This window comes from Planococcus citri, chromosome 2 (genome assembly GCF_950023065.1).
Source record: "Planococcus citri chromosome 2, ihPlaCitr1.1, whole genome shotgun sequence".
Taxonomy (NCBI): domain Eukaryota; kingdom Metazoa; phylum Arthropoda; class Insecta; order Hemiptera; family Pseudococcidae; genus Planococcus; species Planococcus citri.
The window spans coordinates 57627959-57645937 of NC_088678.1; the positions used below are offsets into that span (position 1 = coordinate 57627959).

Here is a 17979-nt window from a genome sequence, read left to right on the forward strand (position 1 = left end):
CGAGAGGGCTGAAAAAAGTTACAGGCTGGTATTCGAAATTTTTTTGAAAATCGCCGCTTAAACGTTTAAATCATTTTTCATAATTACCGAGTGTTGGGCTTTTTTTGCGGGCAGCGCTGAAAAAGAAGAAAAAAAATTCCCGAAGAATTAAAAATATATAAGAATGACAAGAAAAACACAAGCAAACGCGAATAGGGAAGGAGGGGGAATGACGGTGGCGTCGCCGCAATGAGAAAAACCAAAAGGTATTTAACAAAGATTAATTACCTATTGTAGGCAAAACCAAGTCAGAAGAAATTAAACGCTTTACATCTTTTATAATGATACTTTTAATGATTATAAATGAATAAGCATTGTAAAAGGTGCTGAACTAACCAAGCCTCATCGTTCTATTCGCGCGCGTCAACTATCGCGAACTCGAATGGTGACGACGATGGCGAGGGCAGCGGAGGGCTTGATGGATGTTGAATGACTTCGGGCTTCGTCGAATTACTACTTCGACAATTATCTTTATGACGTTTTGTGGGCTTTTTTGTTACAGTTCCGCCTCAGCTACTCATACCTCACCAACTGGTAAGCGTACCACATGGTTTCAACGTGACGTTAGAATGTTTCACCGAAGCTCATCCGACATCGTTGAATTACTGGACCAGAGGTGATTCGCAAATGATACACGATGGTAAGAAATACCACACCGAGAACGTACACGGAACGCCGCCCTTTAAAGTACACATGAAACTGACCATATTCAACGTCAACAACGATGACCTCGTACCGTACAAATGCGTCGCTAAAAATCCCAGAGGCGAAACCGACGGCACAATTCGAATTTATGGTGAGTTGAAATTTCCTTTCTAGCGTTATTTTTATTTACTCTCTTCTGTCTTTTTTTTTGTTTTTCTTCCTCTTCTACCAATCAGCACTCGTACGTATATAAATCAACTTTTGGGAGTAAAATTTGCCATTTTGTTAGACGTAGGTATAGATTTTTCGAGTGAAAAAAAAACTATAGGCTATATAGTCACAAACAACAACGAATCACCTGCCCACATCTGGAACTTATGGCGTCGTAAAATCGGTGGAAAATTCAATAACAAAATATGAATTGATTGCAATGCGATTGAAATCCGCAAAAAGCTAAGCTAATGAAATAACCATTTTAATTATAATTTGGTTACTTTAAAGTTGCAATTTCTAGTCAAAATAAATTAGACTGTCTGCATATAGCCAATTACTATCATTCCGGTTGTCATAGAAACACTGGACCCAGTTTCACCATTAACTTTCCCGGTATCATTTTTATGGTAATGATCCGAACGAAACCTAGGGAGTACTTTTGTGGTCAAATAAAATGCTCTATGACCATCGCGTATAATTATACGTCACCGATACCGTTTTCGCAATTTATCTGGCATTTTTGCCTACACCACGCCGCACCATCGTCGTCGCGTCGCGTCGCTGTGCTCTTTCGATAAATTGGACGAAATTCTTCCTCCTTTAAAAAAACACACACCACGGAGCGAAAATATTACATCTTTTTCCCGCTCTAATTATGCTCGTTAAATTGATACGTCTTTGAACGGAAATTTACTACATCGTACGTAGAGCAACACGCTTCCGCTTCGACTTTTTTTTTCTTCCTTTTCGACTCCGATTCTATACTATATATTATACCATTATTATTCTTTTTTTTCTCGTTTTTTTTTCTAATTCAATTTTCTTCAATATTTGTCTGAAATAATAATACTTATACTCGTATGTAAAGCTTCCGAGCAGAAGACAACTACTGTTGCCTCTACCACCGCTTCTACAACTGCACTTCCAAATTATTTAGGTAAGAACACGTTTGCGTTTTTGTTTTGTTTTTTTCTTTTTCTCTGTTTGTTTGTCTTTTTTTTTTGTTGTTTCTTCTATTTTTATTCTTGATTGGCATGTTGTTTGCGATTTTTTTTTCCGCTTCTATACGTAACATAAGTGTGCATAGAATAATGTGGCTAAAAAATGGACAAATACCTAAAGAAAAAATGTTTCAAAAAGCATGGTTGGCAAAAAATTATAATAGTTGTAAGATTTCTCAACCTCACATTGGTAGTTATTACTATTCCACCTAGACTAAGTATATGATTTTTCAAGACAAAACCAACATTAAACAATTTTTTGAAATTTTTTGAGATTTTCTTAAAACTTTGTTTCAGACTTCTTAAATTTTTCTCAGAATTAAAAGAGTTTGGAATTTTTAAAATTTTGTTTAGAACTTCTACAAATTTATCCAAAATCTTCCAAGCACTTGTTTATAGAGTTTCCTAAAAATTTGTTTGGAATCGAGAATTTTCTAAACATTTGTTTAGAGTATCCTAAAAATTTGTTTGGAAATTTTCAAATGCAAAAATTTGTTTGGAAATTTTCAAATGCAAAAATTTGTTTGGAAATTTTCAAATGCAAAAATTTGTTAGAAATTTTTCTGAAAAATTATTTTAGAATGTTCTGAACATTTGCTTAGAATCTTTTGAAAATTTGTTTAGAATTTTCTAAACCAAAGTTTGTTCAACTGTTTATTAAGAATTTTTTCAACACACGTTTAGAGTTCTTTAAAAATTTTGATTCAAAAATTCAAAAAAATAACAGGTAGATTTTTCTACGAATTTGTTCGAAATATGTATTTCAAAAATTTTGTTAAAAATTGTATGATTTATTTAAAGAGTAGATACACAGAAAGAACCAGACAAGTCACTTTTTTAAACTTTTGTGTTATGGCATTTTGAAGTATCAAAATGCTCTAATTTTGTATTGGATTTGAATTTCATAAAAGGTAATGACTGGAAATATATCACACAATATCTCACAAACACAACTCGAGGCATAATAGAAAAAAAATGAAGAAATACACAACTTACGAGTTGAAAGTATAGAATAGAATAGAACAGAATATACATTTCGGATTCTTTTTTCTGTACAAAATAATTAGAAGGCAATAGCCCCCTCTTTTCGTGAAAAAATCAAGCAAAAACCGAAAAATTGGTGTTTTGCAACAACTTGAATTCGATGAAAATCGATTATCATGATAACATGATAAAAAATTGTCGCATTCTAAATACCTATTATTAATCTTGACATTTTTTTCCTTTTGCCTCAAATTTGGTCTCGGCTTATTTCTCTCCCCTCCTCCATTTTTAAGACCATTTGTACTTCAAAAAAATCAAATTTTTTCAAAATCTAAATGGACTACATTTTTGTACTCCTCATTGTGAATTTAATTCGACCCCAAACTCATTTTTGAAAATTGTTGACTTGTCATGGTTATTTCCGAGTGGTCTTCATTTGGAATTTCATAAACATCTGCTTCGAGATTTTCAGAAGCTTTTCTGAGGATTTTTTGAAAATGTTGTCAAATTTTCTGAAGGATTTTGTTAAAATTTTCTAAGAATCAGTTCACAAAAAATATTTCTTAAAAATTTCAAAAAAAAATCACCTAAAACGTTCCGAATTTCGTTTCAATTTTTCTGGAAAATTTGTTTAGAATCTTTCAGAAAAATTCAAAAATTGTTGTTTCATGATTCGTCTTGGACTTTCTAATTTTTTTTTAGATTTTCTTCAAAATTATGCATTTTAACCGATTTTGTTTAGATTTTCCTGATGAATTAATCAAATTTCCCAAGAATTTTCCCAGGAATTTTCTAAAATTTTGTTCCAAATTTTCTAAACTTGCTTCAAAGTATCTAAAAACATTTTTTTTTCAAATTATAATTTTCTGCAATGTTGTTTGAAATTTCCAATTGATTTGTTAACAATTTTCTAAAATAGTTTTGTTTCAAATTTTCCAAATTTTGTTTAGTTTTTTCTTTTAAAAAATGTATTTAGAATATTTTTTGTTGAGAATTTTCCAAGACTTCGTTTTGTACAAAATTTTGTTAAGAATTTCCAGAATGTTGTTCTGAATTTTTCAAAAAGTTTGCTAACAAAGGTTTACAATTTTCTAAAAAAATTGCCAGGATTTTTCTAAAAAGAATTGTTTGAAATTGTGAAAAAATATTGTTTAAAAGTTTCTGAAATTCACTTTTTTTCATTAACGTGTCTTTACCGTAACAAAGGCCAGAGGCACAGGAGGTAAAAAGGTTACAGTTGAGTTAGAAGTCTGATGAAGTGATGAAATTAAAAAACATAGATTGGCTATGGTCTTTGGGTCATCATCTCATAGAATGTCTGATAATTTATGTAGTTGGTAACATGAACATACAAAGGCCACTCAATAAGTAAGTTTCCCATGCTTGCAAAACATACTACATGTCATCAAAATGAAAAACTAAATACACCATTGGAAAGAGGAGGTCTTAATGCAACTTTCAATGTATTCACCTGACAGATTGATGCATTTGTTCGACCGTGGCACAAGATTGTAAATTGCGCGTTCCAAAATTTCCCGTCCAACTTGCACAATTTACTTCTTCACAACAAGTTTGATTTCTTCGTTTTTTCTTTTGAAAGTCAATTTCAATTGACCAAAAATTGAAAAATCACCCAATGAAACAGAGGGGCTGTTGGTTGGGTGGTTAATCGTTTACCAAATTCCCATTTAAAAATTTTGAAAATGCCCTGCATTTTGTTGGCAATATGAGGCTTGGCGTTATCCAGATGGAGAACTAATTTTTGGGTCATGTTATTTGTTTCGAATTTCTCTATGGAGTTTCATCAAGTTTTCCGGGTATAAAACTTCATTTTATGGTGGTCCCTTTTGGAAAAATTCGATCGGAGACTTGCTCAAAGGGTAAAAAACTTGATCACACCCTTCAGCTTCATCTTGGACGGAGGTTCTCCCGTCGTTGTCATGATTATGCACCTATGAAACACGCAAAATGCAACCGATTCCAACGAAACTTTCACTAAATACTAACCACGGTATCACTGATTCGTGGTGAAAATTTCAGCGCGATCAGTGCAAGCCAACCCCGAAAAACGAGCATGGGAAACTTACTTATTGAGTGGCCTTTGTATTTTTTAATTCTCAATATTTCGGGGCCAGTCATTAAAATGTGATTGAGACAGAGCATAAGGTACAAAATGGGAAGTCTTTTTCCTAGGAGATAGGCACGGGTAAAAGTTGAGTGTCCAATACGCATTCTAATGCTTGGATCTGATTCCTCTCGACGGTTGATTTTGTTTATAAATTTCTGAGAAGGTGTTCAACTGATCATGATTTTCTGAATTAAAAGTCAAATCGTAAAACACTCATTCAAAACTGTTACTGTCAATGAACCACAATGTAGACTCGTGTTCCACCCTCCCCCTCAATAGGAGAACAGCACATGCACCAACTTCTCCCTCTCATGAATTTTTTGGGGCCTCTCGTTGTTTTTTTTTTGACTTGAACAAATTTAAAAAGAGGAAATTATTTGATTGTCTTATATATTTTTCCACATTAAAATATGACCAAAGGCTTTAAAATATTCTAAATTCAGTATCTTTAGTTAATTTGCTTGAGTATGAGTAGAATAAACGGAGGCGATTTGAATTTCACACGATCTTGAAACTTATCACCCTTGAAAGTTATGCACAAGGGAAGGGAAAACTTTGGGTTCCATGGAAGCCCGAAACCAATACCGTTGTAACCTCTACCCTTTTTACGGTGTTTATAAAATTGCACCACGCCGCCTCGATAGCGCGAATACGTAATTGTATATACGTATCGAACTAAGCGGACAATTATTCCAAGTGATAGGAGAACGTTCATGCATAATACATGACCACGTTTCAACCACACTCATGACAAGGCGATATTAATAGCTTTGCAGTTACCGAAATTCTACGTGTTGCTTCAATTTCAGTCAAACCAGTGATGCGTGCAGTTGACAAGTAGTTAACATTTTCGTGGACCAAAATAATGAAATTTTCTAACACTTTTACTATTAGATTTCTAGTCTTTTTACGCTTCCAAATTATCTATCTTTTTTCGCAAATTTTAATACCCACCACGATTTCGTGTTAACATCGCGCTATAGCAGCATGCATTACTCTTAAATGAAACGTAAAATTATGACAGTTGAATAAACGCGCGGTTTTTCTCGCAATCAAGAACAGTATATCCTTACGCCAAAAGCTAAAAAGTTCAACTTTTTTATAAAAGAACGTGAAATTATGAAGAAGCGGATACCGATTCATTTCGAGCTTTCAAGAGCTTCTTTTCTTTTTTTTTTCCTTCTCTTCTTTCCTCTCGACTCTACCGCTCGCGGTTGAAGAACGCAATTTTAATCCCACTACGAGGTTTCGTGTACATAAAAGAACGCATAATAAATGCAAACAGCAACGAAGCAAGAAATTGCTATAATTAATCGATCATTATTTCGAAACAAAAATTATATTCTAAGCAGACGAATTTCAATAAGAATACAAACTGAATCAAATGCAGTTTACCACCTTCTACAAGGTACTTTTCTCTATAACCCAAACTACCTATTTACGTTAAACCAACACACGTAGGTTTGCCTACGCAGAAGTTCGAAGGGATAATGCTATTCCAGTAGAAGGCACGTAATGCTACTCTATTTATTCAGAAATGATACAATTTGTATACCATTCTTTTTCAAGGATTCGGGGTGTTTCGTTGCATTTCTAAACCTTTGGCAAAGTATCTAAAAAGAGCAATACGACTTTTTGATTCATTATTGGTCCGTATATTATAGTTGGAAAAATGAGAGCAAAAGTTTGAAAATTACTTTGCGATTCTGTTCTAAAAAATTTCTTTAAATTGAAAAATATTCATTTTGAATAGAAACCTTGTCAAAAACATAATCAATCTGAAGGCATCTTCATTACTCAAAACCGAAAAAACTTTAAAAACACATAATAAGCTATCAACATTTACGTAACTCAGGATGCCCCTATCGTTGAAAATAATGCAACGAGCTAGGCAACGAACGACACACCCTAAATTTTACAAAATTTCCCCCCAGAGAAAATCACTTTAAAAAATCCAGCCTGCTTCTTCTCTCGGTACTTTCATTTTGAAAGCACCTCGATAATATGGTTACAATCCCGAACGAAAATTCTCGTACCCATTAGCGCATCACAAAGATCGCAATTGAATTATCCGATGGCCAACGAGAAAAAAAGATCCATCCGCAATGTGCATTTTGTAACTATATTTGAGCACTATATTCACCGTACTTGATTCAAAAGCATGTGTAGCTTTCGTATTGTGGTATTCCATCATTATAATCTAATAACAAGATGTGATACGTCGTAATAAAAAGCGCCTAAATAAAAAAAATCAACGTAGGAGAAATAATGTATGCAACATTTTTACTTACAGATGCGAATGCAGATTTGGACGAGAACGAGACGCACAATAGTTTATACAAAAATCGAGATAAGAATAGAAAATGTGAGTTATATGTATACAGTTACCAGCGATATTTGAAAACTGCCTTTTTTTGCACTCGTTTGATAACAATGTATTCGAAAAGAATTTCGAATAATACACTTTTTTGAAGAATAAAAAAAAAAATCGTCGTTAATTTCTGTCATTTTGTATTTCAGACATGGGAGGATCTGATATAAATCAAATAAATAAATCAGAACAGAAGTTCGGCGAGAATAAAGGATCGTCGTGGAAAAATGATAAAAAATCCAGTAAGTACGAGTAGATTACTTATTAGCATCATTGTTATTAGAAATACACACTTCTACGTCATTTCAGACACCTATCATCGTCATTTAAAAAACACAACAATTGTACAGAAACATAGATTGCTTTGATTTTTTTTTTCATTTTATTATTCAATAGATGTCATTTTTCCTGCAATATACCATCCTCATCCAAGAATGGTCAAATTTCTATCTTTTCAACAAAAAAAAAAATGCTATCATATTTTCAAAAAAAATTGTCTTTCAAGTTTTTTTCACAAATGTTTGGATAATTTTTTTTTTGTTCATCATCATTCGAAACATTTTTAAATAATAAGCAATACCAATAATTTTTTTAAAACTCCAAACAAAATTATTTTATTCGTTTATTTTTCTGAAGGACGATAGGTAAGGCAGTATTTATTCCAAAGTTGTTTAAAGATTCACACGGAAATTTGAACAGTTCAAAGTGATGCTCACAGCATATGAAAATGAATTTATCGTGACAACAGAAAAACTTTCTTTTATGGTGGGGGTGTATTTCATATGTGGGATCAGAAAAGCTATAACTAAAAATTTTTTCAAGATAGCATTTTTCAGGTAAATTAGAAAAATTTTCTGATAAACTAACGAATTTTGCTGTTGAAATGAGAAGGAGAAACAGAGTTGCCCGAAGCCAAAAAACGACAAGTTATACAGCTCTAGCTTCACATCTGAAAAATGAATAAAATGTTGATATCTGAACACGAAATCCTTTACTTTTTCATAAATCATGGGCTGGGATTTTTATCTCAAAAAAAGATTTAAAAATATGTTCAGACGAATTGGGATAGTTTCATTCAGAATTGCATAATTCGCAAATATTATATTGATATGCCTATACAAAAAGTCCATGGGAAAAAACATGTAAAAACATAAAAATCTCAGCCCTGAATATCATCCTTCAAAATTTATTTCAAAATTTCCATTAAAAAAAAATCAAAATTGAAAATTTTCAATAAATTTCGAACGTATGACACCAGTACGAGTACGATTTATAATTCATCATTTATCTCTTGAGCCCCCTCTCCCTCTCTTCCCATCAATAATTTCAAAACCTTTTTTTAAAATAAAAAAAAATGAAGTATACCTACTTAGAAAAATGTCTAATCTAGCAAGAAGTGATTTTCTCCTGATTTTTTTTTTTTTTTTGTGATCCACATGTGTTGTTTTTGTACTTCTCCTTATCAAAAAGTCTTGCTTTTTCCCACCCAACTTGAATTTTTCAATTGATATCCCTCTTTTGTAGAATTGAAAAAAAAAATTATAGTAAAATTCTTTAGAACTTCCAGTTTGTTCTGATGTTCTAAAGAGAAAGTTTTCCAATGTTATCCCTCGGTTTGGTTGAACGGAAACTTTCCTCTTCCTTTCTTTTTCTTAGAATACGTTGAAAAAGTGAAACAAAAAGCTACTTTAAAACGCTCTGAAAAAAGTTAAAAAATTTAACAACGAAAAATTAACCCTGGAAGATGTTTTCAACAGCCTCTAACATTCGACATGTAAAATTTGACCCCCTCCCTTCTCCTTGAGAAAATGATCGTACAACACTTGAAAAATGTGCTTCCAAAAGTCTCTTATGAAATCCTGCTTTTTCAGTTTGAAATTTTGTTTAGCCTCTTGTAAATTTTTATTTAGGAAAAAGTTTAAATTATCCAACTTTTCACAAGAAAGAGCATTTTCAGCTCTTGACTAAGAAAGTTGGTATAACTTCCTTCTCTTGTGATGAAAAAATCCAAATGTTAAAAAATTCAACACTTTAGCTTATAGCACATTTGTGAAAAAACTAATATGTAAAATGAAAACGAGATGTCCTCTGTGACAGACATGAATTTCAGAAATTTTACGTATCAACTCGCATCTTTCGTATTCACGGCAAACTGATTATGCAACTTATTCAACTTGTATAATGGACGTGTATCTAACCAGTAAAATGCAGGCGAACCAATCAAGTAACAATTCTTATAATCAGTATAAAAATAGGAATTTTTATTCAAAAATTTGAAAAATTGCAGCAACGACTCTTTTAAATTCTTTTTTCCACAAACACATTTTTAAAATGAGACGCCGAATTGCGATCAAAATTCAAAAGCGAAAAAATTGCTCGGAGCTACCCACAACACTCACGAAAGCTAGAAATTTGAAAAAATTACAGCAAAGACTCTTTTTAATTTTTTTCCCCACAAACAAATTTTTTAAATAAGGTGCCAATTTTGATTAGAATTTTTTAAAAAATACTCATGGTCACCCATAATTTACGAAAGGTGCCATGTTTATGTAAGTACTCGAGTTATTGTACAATGTACACTCACTACCGAAATTATTACACATAAGGGCAGAATACCCTTCACATATTTCTTTAAAAAATACTTCATAAATTGCGGCACGTTAATGGTTATCGCTAAAGTGTTTCATTTTCGACCCCAAACAAGACGTAAAATTAAAGGAAACGTCATCATACACATCAATAACCATAACCACCCTTACGATCTTAATTGCGACATAAGATTGAATTACCTAAACGTGAAAAGCTCATTCAATAAATCATCTTTATATACCCTGTTGGTTTTAGGTAAATCGTGAAACCACTCCTAACGTCCACTTCAGCTTAAACCACCCCAAAATACCAAGATCTTTCATCGTGTAACGTTTCGATTTGAAAAAAGAAAATTGATAACAAAAAACCCAATCGACTTCTACCTACGATATTTTGCCAATAAATATATCGCGGCATATAAACGCATAAGAAAGGCCTCGCCTCGTGCTGCCAATCGTTCTACATTTGTTGACATAGATGGATTTAATTTTCATAATTCCTTTCGGGCAAAAAAAAGAGAGAAAACACATCGATGAAACATTATTAAAAAAAAAAAGAAAGGGTGCCAGAAAAAAATCATTCCTTAATAAGTAAACTATAACAATCAATAATGAATGCGTAATAAAGTAATGAAACGTTAGTGCTTTGAAGGTACGAGAAAGGAAGAGGAGAGGAGAGAATGAAACAGCTCGACTGAAACATATTTCTATTTATTTAGAAAAATTATCCTTTACATTTATTTGGCACTTGTTAACCTTTTTATATTTCATTCATAATTTCAATACCGTCGGTTGTGATTTTCTAACGCTACGAATTTATTCGATAAGTTACCAGAGCGTATTTTTAATCCACTGTAGTACACTCGACAAAGGCACTCATCCCTAAAAAAAGATTTCCAGTAACATAACGGCATGAAAAAAAGTTACAAAAATATACTCGATTCCAAAAAATCGTAACACATCTTGTCTTTTGATTATTGAATAATACGAAAATTACATATTTAATTCCATACTTTTGTGAAAATTTTAATCAATATTTCTTTAACGAATAAAAAGCGGAGAAAAAAAATGAAAAACTATACTATTAAACTTTATATGGAATCGTTATTTCAACACGAGGCCGAACTCTTTTTTTATTTTGCAAGACCCACTAGACCATTCATAAAGAAAACGACCCACCTGAAAATCCGAATGAATAGTTTTCCACCCCTGGTGAAATTCAATTATGCTAACATTCTATTTGGAAAAGCCAAATGGGAAAAATCGCCTACCCTTTAGAAGGTAGGAAACTAGCTCGTATCAACGTGTACCTTCATCCCTATACACATTCTTATATAGTACTCGACTACTCGTACATCTCACTGAGAATTTCCACGACTACGAATAGAATCGTTAAAACACATTGTGAGATAGCCTTTCGTTCAATAATTGATGATGGAAAATTAACATTTTAGAGTACACAAGCGAGAATAGTCTACTCGTCCATTTCACATGTACCCAAGTTTGCGATTCCGATCACGTCACAAATGAAGAGAAATCACAACCGTAGGTCGGTGGTGGAAAAAAAATTTCCAAGGTACATTTTTCTTCCGTTACGAAACGACTTCTTCGTACTCATCCAATTCGAATATTATAACATAGAAATGTTAACTTTTTCTTTTTATTATGAAAATAGAAGTTCAATTTACATTGAACAATGAACAGCGGTTAAACTGCATGAATAGGTCCGTCAGTGCGGACGTGAATTTCCAAAACATTCTAGCTCTTTTTTCCCTGCTCCGTTTCTCGTCTTCGTCCGGAGCTTGTTCAAGCAACGCCGGAATTTCTCCGTGTGTATTTAGGGCCGAGTTTGTTTATTAAATTCTAGTACACATATATTCTTACATATATAGTATAAGAATATTATATATGCGCCAAGTGAACGGAAAAGGGGTATGGGAAAAAAGCGCCCGTACGTAAGGCAAAAAACCCACCAGCGTTTTTTTTCTACTCGTAGTAAGAAAAATTTTCGCCGGTAAACATGGTAGAAAATTGTATCCAAACTGTAAAGGTCAACGTTGAACCAAATCATTTAAGAATGAATAATAAAGAGTCGTATAGTCGGCGCTTATATTTCTTTCGTTCATTGTACTCCGGCACATTATATTTTTCTAACAAATGAAAAACCAAAAACCGCTCGTAAGCAAATTTTCTTCGAATCGTTCTCGATGAATACGTTCCAAAAGATGGAGAAAATTTCAATGGAATAGATTTACCTAACTTTCGTAACTTAAATATTTTATTACGATGAAATTGAAAAAAAAATGCAATTTTATTTACTCAAGATGAGTCGCCAGTCGTTACCGAACAGAAAATTCGTTAAAATTGATTCGAAAATTGTTTTAAACTAATACATACGTGGTATACCAGAACATACGAATGTTTTTCTTTCACTAACAGAAATTCGAAGTAGTATGGTAGCATTACAAGCGGATACCATAATTTATGAGGTGAAATGATTGCATGGAAATTTTCCACTCAATTTTACAATAAAAATATACTTTTGCTGTAAAGTAAAAAAAAAAAAGATACGTTCTGAGATTTTGAGTAAAAATTCAATAATTCGAGAAAGGATTCAAAATCATTAAATTTGAAAATTCACAGTCACCAAAATTATCAGATGACTACTCATTTTCTAATGTAAGTATTTTGTGGAAAGAAAAGGATTATCACAAAATAAATCTTTCGTCCTCTCTCCCCCGCATGATCCAAAAAATCTAAAATTGAAAAATTGTCACTTCGAATCAAAATATTAAACATTATGAATTCGTTAGCAACTAAATGTGAAATTGGATTTAACTGAATTTCTTACTTAATCGAAATTGAATTCTTTTTGTCGAAACCCAAAATCATCAATAGGTAAAAACTGTAACTTTTGAGGTAGGTACGTATTTAGGATTAGGAGTTCCAAAAATATTTATCAAAAAACAGAAAATAAGTCGAAATCAATGTTATTTTCAGAAGAAAAAGGGCAGCTCAATAAAAAAAAGTAAAATTTTAACATGAGTTGATTCAAGTCATCAGTTTTAACTACAAACTGAACTCAGTAGAATCTGCACAATGCACATTTCTGCTCTTATAATACGGTATACTAAAACACAGACTTAAAAAAAATACACAGGAATTAGACTATTGCAAAAGTTTCCCTCTCAATATGACCAATTTTAACACTTTTAGGGGGACGGAGGTACCCAATACGGACATTCACTGTACGGGAGGATTTTAAATTTTTGACCAAATTTAGCGGAGACCTCCATTTTGCGTTGACAATGACTCGGAAAAAATTTAGCCTCGAAGGTGTCCCTGAAAGAGAGCTATGATTGGCAACATTGTTTTTCAAAATATTTCCCTAGCTTCAGAAATTATATCTCTTGATATTTTGGGATAATTAATGCGAAATACTTGAAAAGAAAAGAGCATTTTTAAAAATACGAATTTACGCCAAAAAAACTGCGATTTGCCAATTTCTAACCCCTCATTGGAGTCCTAAAAGTGATCTTGGATTTGGACGATAATGACCAAGCTCAACGCAGAATCTCAAATATATCATCTTTTGGAGCTGGACCATTCAACCATTTTTTTTTTCGAAAAATGTTTTCTTAGAGGTACCATATTTCCTCTCCAGCGACACCTCCAGAGCTAAAAAAAAATCTGAGCAACATTCAACTAAAAATGAAAATCTCTGCAGAGTTTGGTCAAAATTCTTCGGCTTCTTTTTTTCGCGATCCGTCCTTAATAATCATTTATCGACTAAAATTTCTCGTGAAATTTCTTCACAAATAGTCCAAGAATCTCCTGCCCACCCTTATAAAAAAATGAAAAAACTATATAAGAAAATTACTTTTTTCACGCACGTGCCCAGTGTCCCCCCCCCCCCGAAAAAAGAGATTTTTCAAGCTGAACTCACAAAAAATTTAATATTTGAAAATTCTTTTTAAAAAGGAAAAAAACGTTCAATTAGTAACCAAAAGATGCTTGAAAAGTAACCGAGTACGAGTCCTGAATGATATAAAAACTCGATAAAGAGCATAAAAATCACCAAAAAGTAATGAAATTTCAGCGAAATTGGTAAAAAAAATGCATGGAAAAGCGTTTAAGAAAAAGTTAAAATGATCTAAAAATTTGAAGAAAAAAAATTAACAAAAATTATCAAAAAATTATCATTGTACGAAAAAGTGCAATTGTGTTAAAATGTTATAAAAACACAAATAAATATGAAAATCAATGAAAACTATCAAAAAATGAAAAAAAAAACAACATGAAAACAGAGCATATTCCTTATCTAAAATACATTTTCCTTTCTTGAATTGAAAAAAAAATCTGTATACCTACAGGTATTTTTTACGAATTGTTTCCTTTTAACTTTTTTCACTTGATTCATGATTCACGAAACCTCATTATGCAGGTTGCATTTTACAACTCTTCTCTTATTATTGCTTCGTGTAGGTACGTATAACAACACCACAACTTGAATCACGGAAAATGCAAATAGGTCTGCCCACTTTCAAAACTCATAGAAGTAGGTAATGTTATTCGTAATCGAATGTCGCTTTCTAGACACGATTTCAAACTTCGAATACCTACACGACTGAAATTTTCGTCAAAAAAGTAACATAAAATAAAACATTTAAATGAAGCAAAATATTAAAGCATACAGCACGTGATTATACACAATCAACTCAGCAACATCATTCAATTCAAAAATAATTTTGTTTCCTTGAAATTGATCTCTTCGATAATTGTCTCAATGATTATTAGATACAGTTTCATGCAAAACTACCCAATTTTTGCCCAAAATCTTGAAAATAAATTTTGCAGACAAGAAATAAGTACCATACTTAACATACAAAATAAATCTTTCAGGGAAAATGAATAAAATCAAGGAATTGAGTGAATTCCAAAACCCCTTACAAAAGATAATATTAACTTTACAGCTCGATCTCATCTTTCATAGTTGATTCTGCAATGTTAAAAATTATTAGTTACAAGGGTGAACGATTGCTAAAATGGATTTTTCTTATTTATCTAGATTCGTGTTCAAACAAAAACAACGGATTTTTACAAATTTTGCTCACAGTGACTGTATTCGGCTTGAAATGGAGGCACAGTTAATATCGTTGTAGAATTACAGGCTGGATATTGATTTAACTAAACATATCAGGCTCACCGTAAAGGGCTATAATAATTCATACGAAAAGTGCTATCGTGTTATCATATATATTATATGGGTCCTACGTAATAAACTATACCAAAAAAAAAAAAATCAATATTTGTTATATTTTTTTAAATAATTTATAACCAATTATTGTAAAGGTTGATGTACATATTTAATATAGTTGTTGAATATACATAATAAATATAATTTTTATAAACATGAAAATACTATTGTATAATATTTACGAAACGTTTCTTGCATAGCCTTATATACCAATTTTCAGCTTGACTGTGTACAAAAGCGTCGTTATATTTTTGTAATTTAATACTCATATGTATATTCTATACTACATAGTTCGTTCATTAAGCTGTGAATTTTTATTCAAGTTTTATCTCGTTAATAAGTCAAAATTGTACAGTTTCTTAGATAATTCAACTACGTCGACGTACTTACTACATAAACGCATTTATACCTAAACTATTATACTATACGTAATTTTTACTTCAAATATAAATATAATATGAAAAAAAAAAAAAACGCGTGGAACTAAATACACCTTTTTAAAACATAATTAAGAAACTTGTATAGAGGGAAAAAAATACCCCGCAAACGTTCATTAAACCGTTTATACTTACTGAAAGTACGAAACAACTTTACTTCGGAATAAAAAATGAAATAAAATATTTTTTGTACACTTCTATATTCAATATATACATTTGAAACGAAAGGTGTACCGAGGGCGGGGGGCGGGGGGATGAGAAAGGGAAGAAAAACCACCCTAATAAAATACGCTACTTTTCTTTCTCCGGCAAAATTTTCACAAACTTCCATTCAAAATGTATAGCAAATTCACGAAAAAAGTTTGAACACTTAAAAAATCCTTTTCTTCGTCTTTTTACGATACATAATTTAAGAAAAGTTAAGCAAACAGATTTTCGAGCGGTTTTTATTTTTTTAATAAATTCGTTTTCGCGGTAACCAGTCAATTTTTCGGGTTGTAAAATGATCTTTTTTTTTCATTGTAACAAACGCTTCGAGCAACGTACTCGTTTTTTTTTCTCCAAAATTATGGTCTTAACTCATGTATAATTTTGCTCAATTATATTACCTACAAAGTGTTTCATTTCGATGTTAGTTATGAGTTTAAAATGATAAAGATTTTGGTTTTTTAAAAAAAATCTATTTTAAAATACCTACGTGTATCTACCTACCTAATTCATTGTTGTAAATAGTATAATACCTACGTACATCGTAATCAAATTTATATGAAATAAAGTATGCACTTTAAATGTTTGGTAAATGTGTGAAAAAATGGCTTCCTAAACTATCGTAATTTGGATTATGATGTTAAAAAATAATGTAGATAGTTGAAATACTGATTGTGAGGATTCCATATTTTCGTACGAACTCGCACATCTTTATACCGATTAAAATCAAACTAGATAATATTATTTCGATTTTTTATTTGATTTTTTTTTTCTTCATCTTTTACGTATATTATTACGTTCAATTATTGTTGATTCGACCTCTTGTACGTGTAAGAACTGTACTTTTGTTGTTTTATTTTTAAATAAAATTTTAAAAATTTTCTACTCAACTTTTTTCATTTTTTAAATAAGATATTGATTGGCAATTCGTTTTAAATGGGTTTAGGATTCAGTAACAACGAAACAATATACAAAAGGAAGAAAGTGAACTCACAAAAATTTTATCTCTTTATTCTTCCATTCTTCGACAAAAATATCGACCAAATTTTGACCGTGATTCTTCAAGATTGCATAAATCAGGGCTTTAGCACTCAAACAGAAAAGTTTGAAAAAGCAACCCAAAAAAGTTACAAGACTTCAGTAAAACATTTTAGTCCAGAAAAAAAAATCACAAAAAATAATAAAAAAGAGAGATTGGAAATTATTGGACCCAAACGTGAATTTTAACGTTTTCTGGCAAAAAAGTGAGACTATAGAGCAATTTTTGAAAAAAAATGGTTTTTTGACATTTTTGCAAAGAATCGACGATCTTTCAGTAATTTTTCGTAAGGTAAAAATGCGAGACTTTTTGGGCAATTTTTGGAAATTTTCATCATTTTTAGGAAAAAAACAAGAGCTTTTTTTAGCAATTAGGTACCTACTTTTTAGTAATTTTTGTTGAATAACCAAAACCGAGACTTTTTACTATTTTTAGCAAGAAAATAAGACTTCAATAATTTAAGCCACGCCAAAAATCCTTTTCTCAAAAAAAAAAAAAAGAAAGAAAAGTACTTTTTAGTGCTTTTTACTTTTCTAATACAAATGTAAAAATTAGCCTTCAAATCAAAAGTCATACAACTTTGACCTTCACTCGTGCAACCACTCGCATTTCCAATAAACCATCGCCAATTTTCTTTTTAAAACGCTTCAACAAATTACGAATCACTTTCAGGTAGGTAAAAGGTAAACCATAACAATAAGTAGCAAATAAACTTTACACCGGTAAATTTTTTTAACTAACTGAATTTTTCATTTTCTCGTTACCGTTTCAACGCGCCACGCTCGAGAAAAAAAAACTAAAAACCTCGCCAATTTGAATATGATATAAAAGCGAATTCGCGGTATTATCAAATAAGGAAAAGTAAGATGGATGTTTTCTGTAAGGTTGTGTTTTTCTTTATTAGTATTCGACTCTTGCATCAAAAGCATCCCTCAAACTTACCCGTACGTTGGAAAACTACCTTATTCCAATATGCCCCCGAACTCCCGTTTTCGCGCACACTTGTTTAGCCCCTACGGGGTATGCATTCAGCCTCGCATTTCCGTCTTTTTCGCTGGCTGTCTCGCTTT

At 31.7% G+C, this 17979-nt stretch overlaps 1 protein-coding gene across 2 annotated transcripts in view; it reads left to right on the forward strand.

The window, feature by feature from the left end:
* Positions 1–16751, forward strand: part of LOC135836648 (neurotrimin-like) — an 89199-nt gene extending 72448 nt beyond the window's left edge. The window contains exons 6-10 of one of the 2 annotated variants that reach the window (XM_065351608.1): positions 542–835; positions 1766–1834; positions 7304–7375; positions 7531–7623; positions 15038–16751. In XM_065351608.1, the coding sequence (XP_065207680.1) occupies positions 542–835; positions 1766–1834; positions 7304–7375; positions 7531–7623; positions 15038–15120 (611 nt within the window). In that variant the 3' untranslated portion in view covers positions 15121–16751. The remainder of the gene's footprint in view (positions 1–541; positions 836–1765; positions 1835–7303; positions 7376–7530; positions 7624–15037) is intronic. The other variant, XM_065351609.1, reaches the window with a different exon arrangement.
* The last annotated feature ends 1228 nt before the right edge of the window (positions 16752–17979 follow it).